The sequence below is a fragment of the Callithrix jacchus genome, chromosome 16, assembly GCF_049354715.1.
Source record: "Callithrix jacchus isolate 240 chromosome 16, calJac240_pri, whole genome shotgun sequence".
NCBI classification, from domain to species: Eukaryota; Metazoa; Chordata; class Mammalia; order Primates; family Cebidae; genus Callithrix; species Callithrix jacchus.
Genome location: NC_133517.1, coordinates 54301754 through 54320000, shown reverse-complemented (window position 1 = coordinate 54320000; position 18247 = coordinate 54301754). Strand labels below are relative to the sequence as shown.

General features: G+C 60.5%; 1 protein-coding gene across 17 annotated transcripts; it reads left to right on the top strand.

Annotated features, from left to right (window-relative positions):
• The first annotated feature begins 615 nt into the window (after positions 1-615).
• Positions 616-11668, top strand: GLI4 (GLI family zinc finger 4). Of its 17 annotated transcripts, none has more exons than XR_013527987.1 (7): positions 669-2620; positions 2924-3130; positions 4477-4634; positions 9237-9349; positions 9527-9625; positions 9983-10066; positions 10660-11668. XR_013527987.1 is itself a non-coding variant. In XM_078352985.1 (7 exons), exons 1-6 carry the CDS (start codon positions 1918-1920, stop codon positions 10042-10044), a joined length of 1443 nt encoding a protein of 480 aa, XP_078209111.1. In that variant the 5' UTR covers positions 702-1917; the 3' UTR covers positions 10045-10066; positions 10660-11668. The 17 variants fall into 17 exon arrangements, 13 of the variants coding, with proteins under 13 accessions (XP_035132575.1, XP_078209114.1, XP_078209111.1 ...); XR_013527985.1 differs by lacking the exon at positions 9983-10066 and adding an exon at positions 5195-5408 and having other exon boundaries at positions 702-2620; XM_078352985.1 differs by lacking the exon at positions 9237-9349 and adding an exon at positions 5195-5408 and having other exon boundaries at positions 702-2620.
• Positions 11669-18247: the final 6579 nt, after the last annotated feature.

Here is an 18247-nt window from a genome sequence, read left to right as displayed (position 1 = left end):
GGTTCAAGTGATTCTCCTGTCTCAGCCTCCTGAGTACCTGGGATTACAGGCATGCGCCACCACGCCCGGCTAATTTTGTATTTTTAGTAGAGATGGGGTTTCTCCATGTTGGTCAGGATGGTCTTGAACTCCTGACCTCAGGTGATCTGCCTGCCTTGGCCTCCCGAAGTGCTGGAATTACAGGTGTGAGCCACCACACCTGGCCCTACTTATGACTTCTTAAGAAACTGCCAAGCCAATTTCCAGGATGGCAGCACCACTTTATCTTCCCACCAGTGATGTCCAGAGCTCCAGCTGCTCCGAGACCTTGGTGATGCTTGGCACTTACTAGCAGTTTTTACCTGAGCCACCGGACAGCTGTGCCAGGCACCCACCGCGATGCTGGCTGGCCCTTCCCTGGCAGCCATCTCTTCCCGAGACTACTGCTATCCCTGTGTCCTCTTCGCTCAAATGTGTTTCAGCTCTTGCCAACTTTCTAACGGGAATGTGTGTGTTCTTACAGTGGAGTTAAGAGACTTTTATATATTACTGGATACAGGTCCTTGGTTGGATATATGATTTGCATATATTTTCTCCCCAAGTCTTCCAATTTCTGAATGTTGGCAACTAATTTAAGATTTTCTCTTAAAAAAAAAAAAAAAAAAACTGTAACCCAAACGAAACAGATGTAAGCTGAATGGGGGTTCAGGAACTTCAATTTTTTTTTCTTTTTTCTTTTTGCCTCTGGTCTAGCAAAAGCTTACAATCACTTTGTGAATATTCAAGAAGAATCCTGTGTAACATGCTCCGTAGCTCCGGCACATACAGTAACACTTCTCTGTTCTCCCAGCTCAGGTCCAAAACCTCCGTGTTTGCCTGCTCCCACCCTTCTTCCAAACAGCCTGCCAGCGCTCAGTGCCTGCCCGGTCCAAGCGCTCCCGCTTAGAGCCCAGAGTTTTTAAACAGTTTCCTTGGTACAACCTCCTTCCTGGGAGGCCAGAGTCAGGTGTGTATGTTCAGGAGCCCCCGGCTGAACCTCAGGGCCTCCAAGTGGGGTCGGGAAATCCACTCAAGGCCTAGAGGACTCTTTAGCCCCCTCCAGCAGGGGGGCCCTCCAGAAGTGGACACAGGTCCTGCGGCCTTAAGAGCAGATCAGAGCCTGGAGTGTGCTGCTGTCCCTGGTCAGGCACACAGCAAACCTGAGAAGACCTGGCCCCGAGGCCCCTCCTGGGCGCCTGCCCAGCCCAGGACCCCTACTCAGTTTTCTTCCCCACAAGCAGGATTTGCTGACTGTAAGCCCAGCTCCATGGTCAGCTGGAGCCAGCGCAGGGCTTGTGGGGAGTGAACGAGTGACCTGGAGGACAAGGAGCCCTGAAGACCTCACAGGGAGGGGTGACCAGCGCCAGGACTCCGGGTGGCTTCAGCAGGGCAAATCCCTAGATCCTGGCCACAGCCCAGCCCACTCTCTGGGGTGCCCATGTAACTTCCATGGAAGGCTTTGAGTTGCCCACTCTTGCCGGATACGCAGGCTGTCTCTACCACCAGAGCCTGGCTGGCCCTGGATTTCAGGGCAGCTTTCTCCCAAGCCCAAAGCCTGAGCTGCTCGCTTAGCCCGGGCGCCCCTCCCCAGCTCCCGTCCGAGCTGTCACCTCGGTCCAGCATCTCCTGCACCCCATCGACCTGGGGGGTCCTTCTCTACTCACACAGTCCTGAGCGCCCACCCTGGCACCAGGTAGCTGCTGCCCATCTGCGGGCTCCCCACCCTCTGTTCCGCGCCCCTCCAGCTTGGGGGTCCCCTGGCCTCGGCTCTGCACCCCTGCTCAAAAGGGGCAACGAACCCTCCCCCGGCCGTTTATTTTTCCCAGAAAGAAGTGACAATTTTTTCTTTTCGGGTCGTAAGCACAGGACTGAGGGAGAAACTGGCTGAACAAGAGGAATATGAGGAAGCAGCCCACGGAGGGGCTTTGGGGAACCTGTAACATCCTCCTCCAGCTCCCGGGGACGCCCCTGGAGGGCAGGCAGATTCGAGGGCGCCGGGGACCCCGCGAGGGGAACGGGAGGTCGCGCGTCTGGCAGCGGTTCCAGGCGGCTGGTGGCCATCGCTGTGGACACATCCCGAGGAGGGAACCCAGGAGGGCTGCGGGGTGGACTCGCGAGCTGAACGTGGAAGCGACTGCAGCCGAGAACTCCCAGGGCCTGCAGTGCACGGAGGGACCGCGGGCAGCGTGGGGACCGCGCCGTCAGCTCCCGAAGCCCGGTTCTGGGCGCGCGGACGAGCGCCTGGCCCCCAGCTGGCCCCCAGGCGCTGCAGGGCGGGCGTCAGGAAGGAAGCTCCGCGGCCCGGACGCGGCTCCCGAGGCTACCCCTCCGGCAACCCACACAGCTCCGCTCCCTGCGCCCGGGCGCTCTGCAGGCTCGGGCGGGACCCGGGCCGGCGTGGACGCAGAAGCCTCGCTAGGACGCAGCCCAAGAGGCGCGGGGCGAGGCCTCCTCTTGGCTCCTGGCCCCGCCCCCATGCAGCCACAGAGGCTTGCGGTCCTCCCGGGGCCCAGAGCGCCCCGGAAGTGCGCGCCGGCCGGGCGGAGAGGGGCGGGGCAGGCCACTTCCGGCCGGCGCGCAGCGGCTTCCTCCCGCTCGGAAGGTGAGTGAACGCGGGCGGCGGCGGCGGCGGCGGCTCTGGGCGCCCGGAACCAGCTCAGTCCGAGCTCGCGCACCGTTCTCTGCGGTGCAGCCCCGCCTAGCCGGGCACTGCCGCCCTTGCAGCCGCCGCTTGCCATGACCTTGGCCTCGGGCCGGTCCCGGGGAGCGGGATGGGCTTCTGAGGGTGGTCGCGGGGCAGCAGCGGACCCCCCGCCCAGCGGCCGTGGCGATCGCGGGTGTTCGTTCTCAGGGCGCCTTTCCCAGGCACCCAGTGAAGGCAGCTGTCGTCCTCCTCACTCTGCAGATGGGAAACTGAGGCCCGGAGGTCCCGCCACTCGGGAGCGTGGAACAGCCAGACCCCAGCGCAGCACCGCCGGGCAGACGCGCTCTGCGCCGAGCTCCCGGCGATCGGGCCCGCTCCCACGCGGCTGGGAACCAAGGGGCGGAGGATGCTTCCCCCGGGCCGCCGGCAGGAGTGTCCCCTCCCCCTTCAGCCTGGAGCTTAGAGTTTGTGCGTCCCTGGTGGTAAAGGGGCGTCTACCCTGTGAGGCCGCCTCCACTCAGTCCTGGGGGTCAAGCCAGGGTCGGGGTGATCTAGCAGGCCCTTTTACCAGATGTCCCCAAAAGTTGACTAACTTGAGCTGTGACTTCAGGGTGGAGGACCTGCAGCCCCACCATGTGTCCACTTCCCCTGGCGGCCGGACCCTTCCCACCATTACGGGATGGAGGCTGGCCCGGTGGCCGGGCACTAGGGTGTTGTTCATGTAGGAACTGCCTCTCCCACTTCCTCCAAGCAGGCACTGTCTGCTGTCCTTATATCTGAGTTTCCGTTAACTTGATCCGTTCTCCCCGTTCTTTTCTTCACTCCCTGCCCCAGATAAGGAGTTCCTACTCTAGCACTGTGTGAAAGAAAAGCCACTTCTCACATTGGACTCAAGCCATTTTTGCAAACCAAACTAAGATGTTTCTTGGAGCCCTGAGTGAGTCTCCCAGCGCTGAGGCAGGGCTGGGCTAGGGGTACCAGACTGCAGCCTCTGAGGACTCTGTAGTGTCTGAGGAAGAGGATTCCCCTCTCTGGAAATGCCTCTCCTCTGCTGTTCATGAAAAGCCTTGCTAAGATTTTCTCCAAAACACTCATGCGCCAGCAGGCGTATTTCGGTTTTCAGCCCTCCCACAGGCCAGAGCAACTGAGGTTTTTCTGGAAGACTCCATCTGCCTTTCTCTGGGGAGGGGTGACGCCATGGGTTGGAAGGAGATACCAGAGCCTATGATGGGACAGGAGCTTTGCCTCAGCAGGTCTGCTGTGCTGCCCAGGCAGTGGCCACTTCCTAAGAGTTCCTTCCAAAGCTTTTTTTTTTTTTTCTTTTGAGACTGAGTTTACTCTTATTGCCCAGGCTGGAGTGCAATGGCGGGATCTCAGCCCACTGCACCCTCCTCCCGGGTTCAAGTGGCTCTCCTCCCTCAGCCTCCCAAGTAGCTGGGATTACAGGCACCTACAACTGTGTCTGGCTAATTTTTGTATTTTTAGTAGAGATGGGGTTTTACCATTTAGCCAGGCTGGTCTTGAACTCCTGACTTTGTGATTCACCTGCTTCAGCCTCCCTAAGTGCTGGGATTACAGGTGTGAGCCACTGCGCCCAGCCACTCAAAGAGTTATTCCTTACTGAATAAACGTGCCAAGTCCCCAGACTGCTAGAAACCCCAGGCCTGTGTGTGCCTGTGGGTTCACCTTCCATTCTTGCTCCTCCTGGAGTGGAGAAGCCTCCATCTCCCCTGGGACCTGGCATGCTGCCTCCTCCTGTACGGCCCTCACATTCCTCTCCACCCCTCATCTGCCGTGGTTTTCGTTTTCCCCAGGTCCCAGATGTGACACCTTCAGCAGGTCTCAGGGAAGATGGCAGCCCCAGGGGACGTTCTGGAGTCCCCCTCTGTCCCATCCCCTATCAGTCTTTCATCACCAGGGACACCAGGAGCCCAGCACCACCAGCCTCGACTTCTCCGTGGGCATCAACATGGTACTCACCCTCCTGCCGTGCACCCTCTGCCCTGCATCCCCTGCCCACATCTCTTGCCCCGTCTCCTTCTGACCTGTCACCCTGGCCGGCTAAGAGGTGCCTCCAGACACCTGTGCAGCTCTTTGAGCAGCTGAGGCTCCCACACCCTCAGGCTGGGGCTGGGCACGGATTGGGTTGGGTTCGGGCAGCAGTGGTTGAGGCTGGGGCCAAGCCTGAGCTCTGGCTTCCTAGGCACGGCTCCCTGCATTCTGTTTGTTTCCTAAGTTGGGGTATAGGAGAGAAAGTGGCCTCAAAATCTGGGTCTAGCGTGACCGGGAGCAAGGTGTCTCCCCTCGGAGTCTTTGTGGTCATGCAGAAACAGAGCAGCCATAATCCCTGCCAAGCTGGTTTGGGTGTGATCACCGCTGGCCTCGCTCCATCCCCCAATGGGGTGGCCTCATGGTCACATGGCAGGCTCTGGAAGTTGAGGTGTGGGGAGTCCCAGCCCCGTGGTACCCGGGCTCTGCTCCCTCTCAGAGGTCAGCGACCCTGAGACTCCATCTCTGCTTTATGTCCCACAGGAGGCCTGGCCTACAGCCTCATGGCCCAACCCAGCACCTGAGCTGCTGACAGCAGGGGCAAGGCCCCACATAGGTCAAGCCTGGAGAGCCGGTGCCTGGCCCAGGAACAGGGGCAGCCTGGCACACGGCTCTCCCCCTTGGGGAGTTGGCGTCCTGGTGGCTGAAGGGACTGCTGAGGCTTGTGGAGAGCAGCTTCGCTGCATGGGGCCCTCAGGTGGGCACTCAGATGGGGACAGAGAGGCTGGGGGCTCCCCTGAGGAGCCAGGACCAGGGTGAGTTGGAGGAGCAGGGAGCCACCTGGCTTGGGATCCACTCCCCCAAGGAGCAGAAGCCTGCAGGCGTGCCGTCACTGCTGCTGTGTCCTGAGCAGCTCCCCCGGGACTGCGAGGAGGCCCGGAAGAGGCGCCCACGGGCTGCCTTTCCCGGCCAGGGGCTACCTGGAAGGATCCTAGGCCCCTGCAGCACACGCTGTGCCAGGCCGTGGCTGGGCCCCCACCCATGCCCCCAAGGACCATGCTCTTCGCCCCTCGCTCAGTCAGAATCTCAGGGCCGCACTTGGCATCTCATGTCACCTGTAGACAGCTGAGGGGAGTCCTCCAGTCCTGTTACCAGTGGGGACATGGAAGCCCAGAGGCCGGCAGAATTCACTCTGCATCCATCTGACTCAGGCCACGCCCTGGCACTCCCCCTGGGCCTGGCAAGATGTGGCTTCTCCAGGGGGCCCGTCTGAGGGAGGGGACAGCCCAGCAGGTCATCTTGGGGCAGCACAGGACACAGGCTGAGGGGGACTGCAGTCCAGGTCCTGTGGGATAAGAAGCTGATACCCAGGCGGAGGCTGGGGCCGGGGCTCGTGGAGGGGCTGCACTACCCCCGGCCCTGTCTCCACCAGCCATGGGCAGCCTGGCCCAGAAAACTAGGTATGGGTCGCCACCCCTACAGGCCTGGAAGCCTCCTGGGCACTGGAGCCACAGCCCAGTGCCCTGAAACCACAGGGTTTTGCCTCGAAGGAGAGAGTGGGGGCTGCACCCACAGCTTGCACCCTCCCATGCTGTGCCAGAAACAGCAGGCGGGGAGGACAGATGAGCTTGGCCCTAGGAACAGCAGGTGTGGCTGCTTCCCCCAGGAGGAGATTGTGATGGAGGCAGAGTGGGGCCTGGGAAGGCTGGCAGGTAACCAGAGCTAGATGAGTGGTGGCCTTCATCCCCTCTTCATGCTGGTGACCCCGGTGTAGAGAGAACTGGGCCAGGCCACGGCGATGGGCGGCTCCTGTCCCAACTTCCAAGCAGTCGGTGAAGGCGGGGGCTGCCTCTGGGAGTTTCCAGCTTCCTCTGCTCTTTGGGGGTGCCCAGGGCCGTCCCACCAGTTAGGGGCCAAGCCAGGACTTGGAGCTGCAGCCTCCCGATGCCCAGATGAAGTCTGCAGTGGCCAGACCAAGGTTCCCTGGGGCCCACCCAGGCACACGTGGTCACCTCAGCAGTCTCTGGCTGCACTGCTGGACACCGGGCTATGAGGTGTCGAGGAGCAGAGGAGGTCCCAAGGAGGAGCCATTTGTCAGCGGGGAGGGTAGTGAAGGGCATGGGGAGTGGCAGGGTGAGCTTCTCTGCTGTGCTCCCTGCAGACATGAAGCTGGGGTCCCTGAGAGCAGGGAGACCAGGCAGCTGGGAATGGGCCACAGTTCCTCATCTCCCAGGACCTCTGTGGTCCCCATGGAGACACAGATCAGGAGCTGGGCTTGGGGACAGAGGGTTCTAGCACAGCTCCTAGGGACTGTGTTGTGCCCAAGGCCACGCCTACCAGAGCCAGCACTGCCTGAGCGAGTTCTGGAAGGTTTGCCTAGGAGTCCGCAGGTGGAGGAGCAGTCTGTGGGCGGGAGAACATGATGGAGGGGAGCTTGTGGCCCTTTGGGGGTTACTGAATGCACAGGCTGGTGGGAGGAGCCCATGGGCAGGGCAGAGTCACCCCAAGACAGACGGCATCTTTCCACATGGAGTGAGTGCCTGGCCCTGGCCCCAGAGATCTGTACTCGAGGTACCCACTGACCACCCCCAGCGCCTAGCTTGCTCCTCTAACTCACCCTGGTCCAGGCCCAGATACACAGCACTTACTGTGCCATTTTATATACAAAGAAAGGCCTTTGCAGCCAGGAAAGCGCCTACCTCCCGCCTGTCCCTGGACATGCACAGCCCCCTTGCTTCCACCTGGAAGGCCAGCCCCAGCAGGTGGGCAGTCCTGGTGCTTCTCCAGTTCAGGCCACACTGTCCCTGTGTCCCAGCACAGCAGTGGGAGGGCACTGGCCAGGTGAGGGGTCAGTGAAAGCAAGGCAGGGTACTTCACACAGAGCCAGCAGGGTGGGAAGCAGGGTCTGGCTGTGCACCTTGTGGAGACCTGGCACGGCCCCAGCACAGCTAGCAGGTGGCAGGTGACAGCTCTGCAGAAACGGCCCAAATGTGGGCAGGTGTCAGGAGCCAGGGTTAGGCAGTGGAGTGACGGTGACCCATACTGTGTGTGGCCTGCCCCTGCCCCTAGGCCAGCCCCCATCGTCCTCTAGAGAAGGATCAGGAAGTGCTTTGACCTGCCTGAAAAGGGCAGGTTCCCAGGAAGCTGGGCGCCATCCTTAGTCAGCTCATTCTGAAGCAGGGTGGAGACAGTGCACACCGCCTGGCATCGTTTGATTCTGAGGGTGTCTTTGGGCACACCACAGGTAGCAGCGACTTTGACGTGCTTCCTATCTTGGTGATGTCACTGGTCCTCTTAAAGTGATGGCCTGGGGAACATTCCACCTGTCAGTGACGGGGCATGGCCCCAGGAACAAAGCTGGAATCGAGGGTTGCTTTCTCAGAGTTCTGCCAGGTACCCTCCAGTAGCATCCCAGCCCAGGTCAGAGGTGGCAAGGCCTTCTCAGGTGGTGCCCTCCCCACCTCCCACCCCCACACAGGAGCACAATGCTGGAGCCTGCCCTGCATTGGCCATCTGTGGAACAAGCCAGCTAGCTCCCCTGGCTGCCAGGGGAGGGTGACATGGTGGCCATGAGCTGGGGATGATGGTCACAGCCCAGAGAGCCCCGTGCCCCAGGCCTGTCCCCACATTGGGGAGCATATCTGAAAGGCCCAAAGGTGGTTTTGGACCCCCCCATATCCGGCTTCTGGCTCAAGAAAGGAATGTGGCACAGCCGCCCCCACCTGCTGGACATCCCAGCCCTTCATGGCTCTGAAGTGGCACCGCCCATGTTGGGCCTCCCAGGGAGCTGACCTGAGGGTTGGGTGAATGAGTGGCTGGCCTGGCTGGGGAGGCCCACCCTCCACAGTGGGCCAACCTGGTCACCCCACTGCACCCAGGACAGCCCTGCCCAAGGCAGGAGAGGCCCATGAAAGTCTCACAGCCAGGCACTGTGTTGTGAACCAGAGGGGGACAGGAGCCTCTGCCCACGCCAGGCCTGTGTCCTTCTGTGCCCATCTCTGCATTGCCATTGCTGGGGGCGCCTGAGCTCAGCCTGGTAGGGCAGAGCCACCCTCCCTGCTGTGGGCAGTGTGACATAGCACTGAGGAGACAGGTGAGACCCCAAACAGGCCTGGGCCCTGCAGCGTCGGAAGAGCTGCCCACTGGCCTCCGGCAGCAGAGCCGTGTCTTACGGGTGGTGCCCGCGCCCCTCCCTTCTGAGTCTGTGCTCCTTGAGTATTAAGGCTGTGCCCCTTGCCACCTCCAAGTCTTGGCTGTGAAGGGAGTCTTGGTCTTGGGTGCCCAAGCCTGCTGTGCCCAGGGGTAAGGGGCTCACAGATGGGCCCAGCCTATTCCTCAGTGTCCACCTGAGGAATCAGGCTGGTGCAGCGGGCCTGCTGGAAACAGCTGCCTGTGCCAGGGCTGGGTGCTCATCAGGGACAGTGGGGAACCCCAGAGGGACAGAGAGGCAGCCTGGGGCTGAGGGAGGGAGGCTTTGTGAGGCACTGGTGTGAGAGGCCGCCCCAGAGCAGCATTGTATGGTAGTGGGGTGGGGAGGAGGGCAGGCCACTGCCTGCCAAGCTGACAAAGCCACCTTGGGCTGCAGGAGAACTGCTTTGAAGCTGCCCAGGTTTTGGCTGTGCTTACTGGGCTGAGGGGAATGAGCTCCCAATGCTGGGCCCTGGAGGAGGAGGCTCTTGAGCCGAGCTGGGAAGGAAGGTAAACGGCATTCATGGCCAGAGAAGCCTGAGAGTGGGTGCGAGCAGGGCTGACCTGCTGCTGGGGGGACCAGGAGGTGTGCTGTGTCCATGCCACAGCCCAGGAGCATGTGGCAGTCAGAAGAGTGGGGGCAGTGGTCCGGAGGGTGGAGGTGAGCCCAGCCTCCCTGCCCCCCAGGCTCCCCAGGCTCCAGCCCTGAGGTCCTCTCCCAGCCATCAGACTTGGATCTCCAAGACACAGAGGAAGTGGAGATGGGCAGAGACACCTTCTGGCCCGGTGAGTCAGCAGAACTGGGTTAACCAGGTTACTGAGGGACCACAGTCTGCGCATGCCACCGCTGTGGCACCCCAATGCTGGCACCACCCCCTGCCTGGGGCCCCTTCCCTTCCCTGGCACCAGCTCACCTCTGTCCTGAGGCCCCCTCCCCAACTCTAAAGCCAGTCCAGTCACTGAAGCTTCCCGAGGCAGTGACTGCAGCCCATGGTCCCCTGCCCCAGTGGCCCCAGGTGGACACAAGCAGGAACTCCTCCCTCCTCTCCAAGTGTTTTGGGCTGGGGCCTCTGGCTCAGGGCACCACTGTCCCCCCAGATCCACCAGACAGGTATGTGGGACCCCTCCTACTTCTTCCCCCAGATGGCCTCACCTCAGCCTGGCTGGAGCTGTGTCAATCCAGGTCCTCTGCACCTCCCCCATGAGAAGCCCTCTGGGTTCCCCCAGGTGATGTTAGTGATGTGGCTGGATTTAACACATCTGGGCAGCCCTGGGGTGGGAAGCAGGTATCTGAGGTCAAGTCCCTGGAAGGAGAACCTGGGCCAGAGAATTGCCTGGGAAGCTCCTGGGGTGGGAATGGGAGCTGGGTGGCAGGGCACTTGCCACCGAGGCCTGGGCAGCCCCTTGAGGAGCTGTGCCCATACAGACCACACCCTCAGTGAGGGCTTTGGGCGGCCTCTGGAGCCTCCCAGGTTCCGGGTCCTCACCAGCACTCAGTGTTCCCTCCTGGCTGAGAGGGCGACCCCACCCACGGTCTGTTGCCACTGTGGCTCCCGTGCACTTGCACGGCCGCCGAGTGACTGTGGGTGGTCCCAGCAGCTGTGGATAAGACTGCAACGATCCCCGCCCCCGTGTCTATGACAGCCCTCCTGCACATGGCATTCTGAGCCCCTGCCTGCTTGTCTCCCATCCACTGGGAGCCCGGCCTCTCCCTGTCCCCTCTGAGCCCCCCTGCCCAGCTCTGCTCACCCCGTTCCCATCCCTCCGTGCCACGGTGGGGGCACGCTGGTACTATTCGCCTCTGCTGTTTCTCATTTCAGACTCCGAGCCAGAGCAGGCCCCACGCTCTCCCGGCCCGCGGGCCCCTGATGAGGGGGCGGGCGGAGCGCTGCGCAGCCTCCTGAGGAGCCTTCCCCGCAGGGCCCGGTGCGACGCAGGCCTGGAGCCCGAGTCCAGCGCGGAGCGGGCGGCGGGCCAGCCCCCCGGGGCCGTCCCCCATCCCCAGCCGCGGGGCGCCTGGCGCGTGACGCTTGTGCCACAGGCAGCAGCCGGGCCCGAGGACACACCCGAGCGGGCCGCCGAGCTGGGAGTCACCTTCGGCCGGAGCCGGCAGGGCGGCGCGCGGGGGGCCAAGCCGCACAGGTGCGAGGCCTGCGGCAAGAGCTTCAGGTACAACTCGCTACTGCTGAAGCACCAGCGCATCCACACGGGCGAGAAGCCCTACGCCTGCCATGAGTGCGGCAAGCGCTTCCGCGGCTGGTCCGGCTTCATCCAGCACCACCGCATCCACACGGGCGAGAAGCCCTACGAGTGCGGCCAGTGCGGTCGCGCCTTCAGCCACAGCTCGCACTTCACGCAGCACCTGCGCATCCACAACGGCGAGAAGCCCTACAAGTGCGGCGAGTGCGGCCAGGCCTTCAGCCAGAGCTCCAACCTGGTGCGCCACCAGCGGCTGCACACGGGCGAGAAGCCCTACGCCTGCAGCCAGTGCGGCAAGGCCTTCATCTGGAGTTCCGTGCTCATCGAGCACCAGCGCATCCACACGGGCGAGAAGCCCTACGAGTGCGCCGACTGCGGCAAGGCCTTCCGCGGCCGCTCGCACTTCTTCCGGCACCTGCGGACCCACACGGGCGAAAAGCCCTTCGCGTGCGGCGCCTGCGGCAAGGCCTTCGGCCAGAGCTCGCAGCTCATCCAGCACCAGCGGGTGCACTACCGCGAGTAGCCGGGCGGGGGCGCGGGGCAAGGCCTTCTGCCTTCCCGCCGCCTCCGTGGGCACTGCCCAGCACCGCATGCCACGTGTCCAGAATAAATTCTTTTTGATTGTTGGAAGTGGGAGCCGGCACCTGCCTGGGCGAGGCCTTGGGGCAGCTTTCCATCCCCGAGGGCCCGCTGCGGGATGGGGGTGACAGGGCCGCTCCACCAACCTGCCACGAAGGGCTACGGGTCCCTGGCGCCTGGCGGGCAGCCCAAGGATCCTAGTGGAGGGTCTGGGGCTTGAAGGTGTCCTGACTTCCCAGAGACCAGTAGTCAGGCTGCCTGACGGTGACACACCATCATCAACGCGGCGGGGGGGGGGGGGGGAATGCACCCAGAGCAGTGGGTGAGGACAGGGCCCGCCTGGAGGCACCCACAGGCCTGGCCAGGCTGCCTGTCTGCCACCTGGGTGAGGGGTCTCTGGTAGTTTGGTTCCCTTGTGTTTTTGGGAGGCCTCTGCTTCTGTCAAATGCCCCAGGCTCTTCCCCAGACTCCCTGTCAGCTCCGCTGCCTCCTGGCCCCGGCCTCCACTCAGTGGGACCTGCTGGGTAGCAGTGGCCTGGGCCACTTCTGCACCAGCCCCTTGCCCTGGGTCATGGGGTCCAGAGTGTTCAGGTCTTCACAGGTGTGGGCCGGTAATGCCGGACCCTCTTCAGAGCTGCTGGGACACTGCTCCTGGCAGGGGAGTCTGAGACACAGAGCCCTGGGAAAGCTCAGCTGGGGGTGGCCACAAAGCGCTGAGTGCCAGTGACTGCCAGTGCCTGTGCCCTCCAGGACAGCTGCGGGCCCCACCGTGGGTTGAGGAGTTGCCTGGCCCCTCCAAGACTGCCCCTTTCCAGGTGTCACTTGCTGTGACTTGTCCAGAACCCTGGGCCTGGCCCCCAGGTGTGCCTCTGGCGGGCTTGTGAGGTCACTGTCCTGTTGAAGATGAAGGCTATGGTCCCCACTTTTTGGCAGTGTCTGCGGCGGTCTGCGAAGTGCGTGTCTGATGTCATAGCCCCCAGCGAGACCGCTTTCCAGAGCACCTGGAGGCTCCGAGGTGCCCCATGGCTTGTTCAAGTCACATCATCAGTCATGGCACCAGCTGAATCCCAGGGCTCCCTGATCAGCCATCCACCCAGGCCCCTGCTGAGACAGTGGACCTCGTTTCCAGCTCAGAAGCCCCAGGAACACCGCTGCCCGGCTTTGTCCCCGAACAAGCTCCTCTCCACAACGCGCCCATGCCCCCGCGTGGGAGCCTGCGGTGCAGGGCTCAGTGCAGCCCTTGGGGAAGGCCGCCCCAGGCCCCGCCGCCCACGCCTCCCTCTCCAGGCTATGCTTCGGGGGCTCCATGGCCACCAGCGCTCTGGACACTCCACCCCGCCGAGTGAGAACGAGTCTAGGGGTGCGGGCTTGGAGGTCAGGGCGTCTGCCTGACATCAGCTGGAAGGCAGGCGCCTCGAGTCGTCCCTGCTGGTGTGCGGTGGGCCTGGGGTTGAGACTGTCGGCCTGAAAGGTAAGGGTGAGGACGCCTGCATTCTCCTTGTTCAGTAACACGCGTGGGCAGCCAGGCCGATGGGGCTGGCTCTGCAGGGACCGCTCCGTGCGGTCCCTGCCACCGGAGAGGACGACCCGGTGGCCCTCCACGCCGTCCTAGACAGTTCCGTAGGTGCCGGGGCGCCCGGAGGGGCGGGGCCAGGGTGAAGCCGGGGCGGGGCCAGGTTGGAACTGGGCGGGACAGGCTGGAGCCGGGGCGGGGCCAGGCGCACTCTCCGCAGCCGGCGTGAGGCTCCGGAGCCGCGGCTGCTCCACGCAAGACTTCCCGGAGGGAGTGTGGCGCGGCCCGTCCGACAGGGCTGCTCCAGCGCGCAGGGTCGTAAACCCTCAGCAAGGTCGCTCTGTCCTCCGTTGTCGGGCAGGGCCCGCCGAGATGGGCAGAAATGGCATTTGCGCCTCTCCCAGTGTCCTCAGCGCCTCCTCCAAGCCCACAGGCACTGGGCTGATTCTCGAACGTTCCATGTGATCCACTCAGCATTTCCCGGGAACCCCTGCGCGGCCCAGCAGGACCCCGGAGTGGACTTTTTTTTGTTTTGTTTTGTTTTTTGTTTTGAGACGGAGTTTCGCTCTTGTTACCCAGGCTGGAGTGCAATGGCGTGATCTCGGCTCACCGCAACCTCCGCCTCCTGGGTTCAGGCAATTCTCCTGCCTCAGCCTCCTGAGTAGCTGGGATTACGGGCACGCGCCACCATGCCCAGCTAATTTTTTGTATTTTGAGTAGAGACGGGGTTTCACCATGTTGACCAGGATGGTCTCCATCACTTGACCTCGTGATCCACCTGCCTCGGCCTCCCAAAGTGCTGGGATTACAGGCGTGAGCCACCGCACCCCGCCCCCGGAATGGACTTTTTAAGGACATTTGTCTACCCTGGGGTGGCTGCCAGGTGTATCAGCATGCAAGCATATCTTGCACCCTCCTGCGACCCTGCGCTGTGCTGGCCTCTTGGTCACTGCCCTCCCCATCCTCCTTCAATTTATATCACACCAGGGTTCTTGTCTGGGCGGTAGCCCCCGGGGCCGGCTCTTCCCCAGAGAGGAACCTGGACAACGGCCACCTGGAGTATCTCCAGCTCAAAGGCCAACCTCCAACCCCACACCACCACCGCTCTCCCTCCTCTGACCCAAAACCCGATTCTCAGCCTCAGCCTCTCCCTCCTCCGCGAAATGACCAGGGATCTTCCTAAGGCCCCGATGGTCTCTGGGCGCCCAGGTTTAGGATCCACCAGCCCTGATTCCATACGCCACACTTCTTTCCTCACAGAGCCGGTTTCTGCCAATGACCGTGGAGGTAGGCAGCCCCGTTGGCACCACACATGGCGGCTGGAAGGATGGCATGGGTGGGGTTCTTTGCAAAGTGCCACGCACACTGCAAATCCCCATAAAAAGAGGTCCTGGAAGGGCCGGTTGACAGTGTGAGTGTATAGTCCTAGCAGAGGACCTCCTGAGCCCGGGTTGGTCACAGCAAATGTGAGGGACCAGGAAAAGGAGTGCATGTGAGTTTTGGAACCTGGGAAGTGATCATCTGTATCTGGCAGAGTATCTGCTTTTGAGCTGAGAAGAAGATAAAGGCCCTGGGATAGGGTAAAGCTACAGGGTCGTGGGGTGTCCCCTATCACTGTGCTGAGGTGCAGGATCCAAGAAATAAAGAGGACACAAAAGGACTGGAAAACACAGCTGGGCAGTGGCGGGTGGGGGGCACACCACCTATGAGTAGAGACAGGTCCAGGAGCATCTGTATTTATTGGGTATAGTTTGAGGGGCAGGGTAGTGAGTGAGGTCATCTTAAGCATAGTGATAGGGTCAAGACAATCCCGTGAGCAATAAACAGGGGGTCCACCCCGTTAGGTCACCGGGGCTAGGAGGTGGGCTGTGCGCAGTGGAGGGGGCAGTGTGCCACATCTCTTACCTATGGGCGCGCTACTTCTAAGGTTATCTGTGGGAGGATGCTTTAAATCACACAGCAGCGACAGAGCTGACAGGTCCACCGCCGCCTCTTGGCAGCTTCCAGTGATTTCTATAGGAGGATGCTTTGAGTCACACACAGCCGCTAAAGTTCGCAGCTACCCAGGCACAATTGTACCAGAGGGGTTTTAAGCCCTTGGATGTTCTCGGGATTGCCTGCCAGAGGCCAACTTTCCAGAAGGACTGGATGCAAGGTCCTGCAGCTCCCTACAGGAGGAGTGACTCTTGCTCCAAGGCTGCCATACAGCTGGCATTTTTACGATACTGAACGCTGCCGCCTGGGCCTGTCATGTAGCACGTGCCCTTTCGGGCAGGGGCACTACCGCTTGGGCCATAGATGCTTGTCCTGGGATAACTGTTTTTCCCTTAAATCATGCTCTGCACCGTGTCTGCTCTAGACATTCCTCCAACTATAAGCAAGATATGCTTATATATGTAGAGCTGTTTATCCCTTAATTCATGCTCTGTACTATGTCTGCTCTAGGCATTCCTCAGACTATAAACCAAGATATAATTATTTATATATATATATATATATATATATATATATATATGGAAATAACTGAGTAGTAAGATATTCTTCAAGCACTAATTATTCCAATTATAAACTAATACATGATTATATATAAAGGATTATATAAAGGAAATAACTGAGTAATACCACTATCAGCTAAGATGCTCTTTAGGTACTAATTGTGCTGGGGATCTGCTTAGCTCTCTTTCCTCAGTGCCCACGGTGGGGGGTTACCCACACCTGGAGGGGTGCTGAACCCTGAAGCTGCAGGGAGAGGCCTTCTGAGGCAGCTTCCAGGAGCCCCAGAAGATGGGAGGGCCGAGTGCTGACCTCACCATGGTCTTGGGAGCAGGTGTGCAGGCCTATGGATTAGCAAATAAAGGACCAAAATGCGCTTAAGTTTGGAAACTTTTCAGTTCACAAGGGTTTTTATTTTTATAGAAATATATGTAGCATGATGTACTGGCTAAGATAATCGACCTTGGGATGTCAAGTCAGCTCTGCACTTAACTGTGAGGTTGGATGAGTTATTAATCTCTCTGAATCTGTTTCCTGATTGGTAAATGATGTATTAGGGTTCTCCAGAGAAACAGAAGCAATAGTTTGGGGTGGGGGAGGGTAAGAGAAAGACAGTTATTATCAGGAATGCACTCACAGGGCTATGGGGCCTGGGCAGCTGTCAGGCAGGAGAGCTGATGGTGTGAGTTCCGTGTGAAAAAAAATCTGATGTTTCCATTCAAGTCTGAAGGCAGGAAAAGACCCAGTGCCCAGTTCAGTCAGTCAGACAAGGCAGGAAAAGACCCAGGGCCCAGTTCAGTCAGTCAGACAAGAGGAGGTTCCTACGCGGGCCTTGAACTGATTGGATGAGGCCCACCCCCACTAAGAAGGGCACTCTGCTTCACTCAATTCACAAATTCAAATGATAATTTTATCCAAGAACACCCCCACAGACAATACACAGTGCCACCGATTGCACTCCAGACCAGGGGAAGCAGTTGACAAGGCCCCCAGCTCCCCCAGCTATGAGACTAAGTTCCTCCTAACTTTGAGATGGAATTTCGCTCTTGTGGCCCAGGCTGGAGTGCAATGGTGTGATCTCGGCTCACTGCAACCTCCATCTTCCGGGTTCAAGCAATTCTCCTGCCTCGGCCTCCTGAGTAGCTGAGATTACAGGAATGCACCACCATGCCCAGCTAATTTTAAATTTTTAGTAGAAATGGGGTTTCTCCATGTTGGTCAGGCTGGTGATCCACCCACCTTGGCCTCCCAAAGTGCTGGGACCACAGGCATGAGCCTCTGCGCCCGGCCCCCCGTAACTTTTTAACATGTTCACTTGATTTTCCAAGCTTCACAGACTTGTGATATTACTTTAATGCCAAACAAGGCTCTGCTGTCCCACGTGCCTGCTTTGTCACGTGGCATAGTACCTCTGTCACACACGCACTGTTCACAAGGACAGGTTCAGGCCTGTCAGTCACTTCTCTGTCGCAGCACCTAGCACAGGGCGTGACTCATGGTGAGCTGTGGACAAACGCACGTGCAGTTAACCACCTGTTCCTGCCTCAGGGTTCTCTTTTCCGGATGTCTAGAGCAACTCACACTTTTTCACTCCTTATCTCCGACTGGGAGAAAGGGCCTGAGCAGAAGGATGAGAGTTCAAAGGAGGGGACACAGCGCCACAGAGGCAATGCCTGGAGCACACAGAGAGCCCCCGGGGGCTGGGCATGTACTCAGGTGAAGGTGGAAAGACATGGACGTCAAGATCCAGTCAGAAGACAGAGGCCCCGCCCATTATCTCAAAAGAGGGGATTTCGCATCGCGAATCGCTAGGTATGAAGTGGCTACTGAGGAGGCTGAAGACAACTCTATCTCCGAGGCATCAACCAGAGGGGGCAGCTGTGGAAACAAAGGGCAGAGGCTGGAATTACTGGGGTCAGAGAGCCTGGGAACTAAACCCCTAAGGAGAGGGCAGGTCTCCGGGCCTCCACCTGGTCCCCCACCGGGCCCCCCACCTGGCCCCGAGGGTGAAGTCAGACCCCCGAGGCGGGCGTCACTGGCTGAGGTCTGAGGTCTCTAAGGGGGCAAAGAAGCCGCTTCTGCTAAGACGGGAACTGCGGTTTTAGTGGCGGCGAAGGGACGTGCTCCTGCCGCGGCGAAGCAGCAGAGTCCTGAGGATACGCGGTTGGAGAGGCACACAGACCGGAAGTCTGGGCAAGAAACCGGAAACAAACCGGAAGGAGCGTGTCCCTCCCGCCCCCAGCCTCGCGCGCTTTCTCTGGCGCCCCTAGCGGGAAAGCCTAGCATGGCACCAACTGGCCAAGCAGAAATGGGTTTGCGGAGGCGGGGCCCGCAGCAGAGGTGCCGCAGAGGGTCAAATACCCCCTCCCTGGAGTACGAGGCGGACGGGCCTTTTAGGTTGGAGCGTATTCGCAAGATAAATGCTGAAGGACTCGGATGGCTGAAATGAGATTTTGTAGAAAAACCCGGCCATGTGCCAAGTGCAGCCAGGACTTCAGGACTCCAGCCTGGTTCGTAAGCGTCGGGGAGACCACGCGTGGCCGCAGGTGCGGACGGTCCCAGAGCTCAGAGCGGCCGTGCACGGGAGAGAAACGCCGTGAATGTGCCTTTCTGGGACGCGCACG

Coding starts and splice junctions, on each gene's coding strand:
- GLI4 (XM_078352983.1), top strand. CDS start 1,918: ATGAGGAAGCAGCCCACGGAGGGGCTTTGGGGAACCTGTAACATCCTC. Junction 3,131..4,476: donor CAGCCTGGAGCTTAGAGTTT/GTGCGTCCCTGG, acceptor CGTTTTCCCCAG/GTCCCAGATGTGACACCTTC. Junction 4,635..5,194: donor TCTCCGTGGGCATCAACATG/GTACTCACCCTC, acceptor TATGTCCCACAG/GAGGCCTGGCCTACAGCCTC.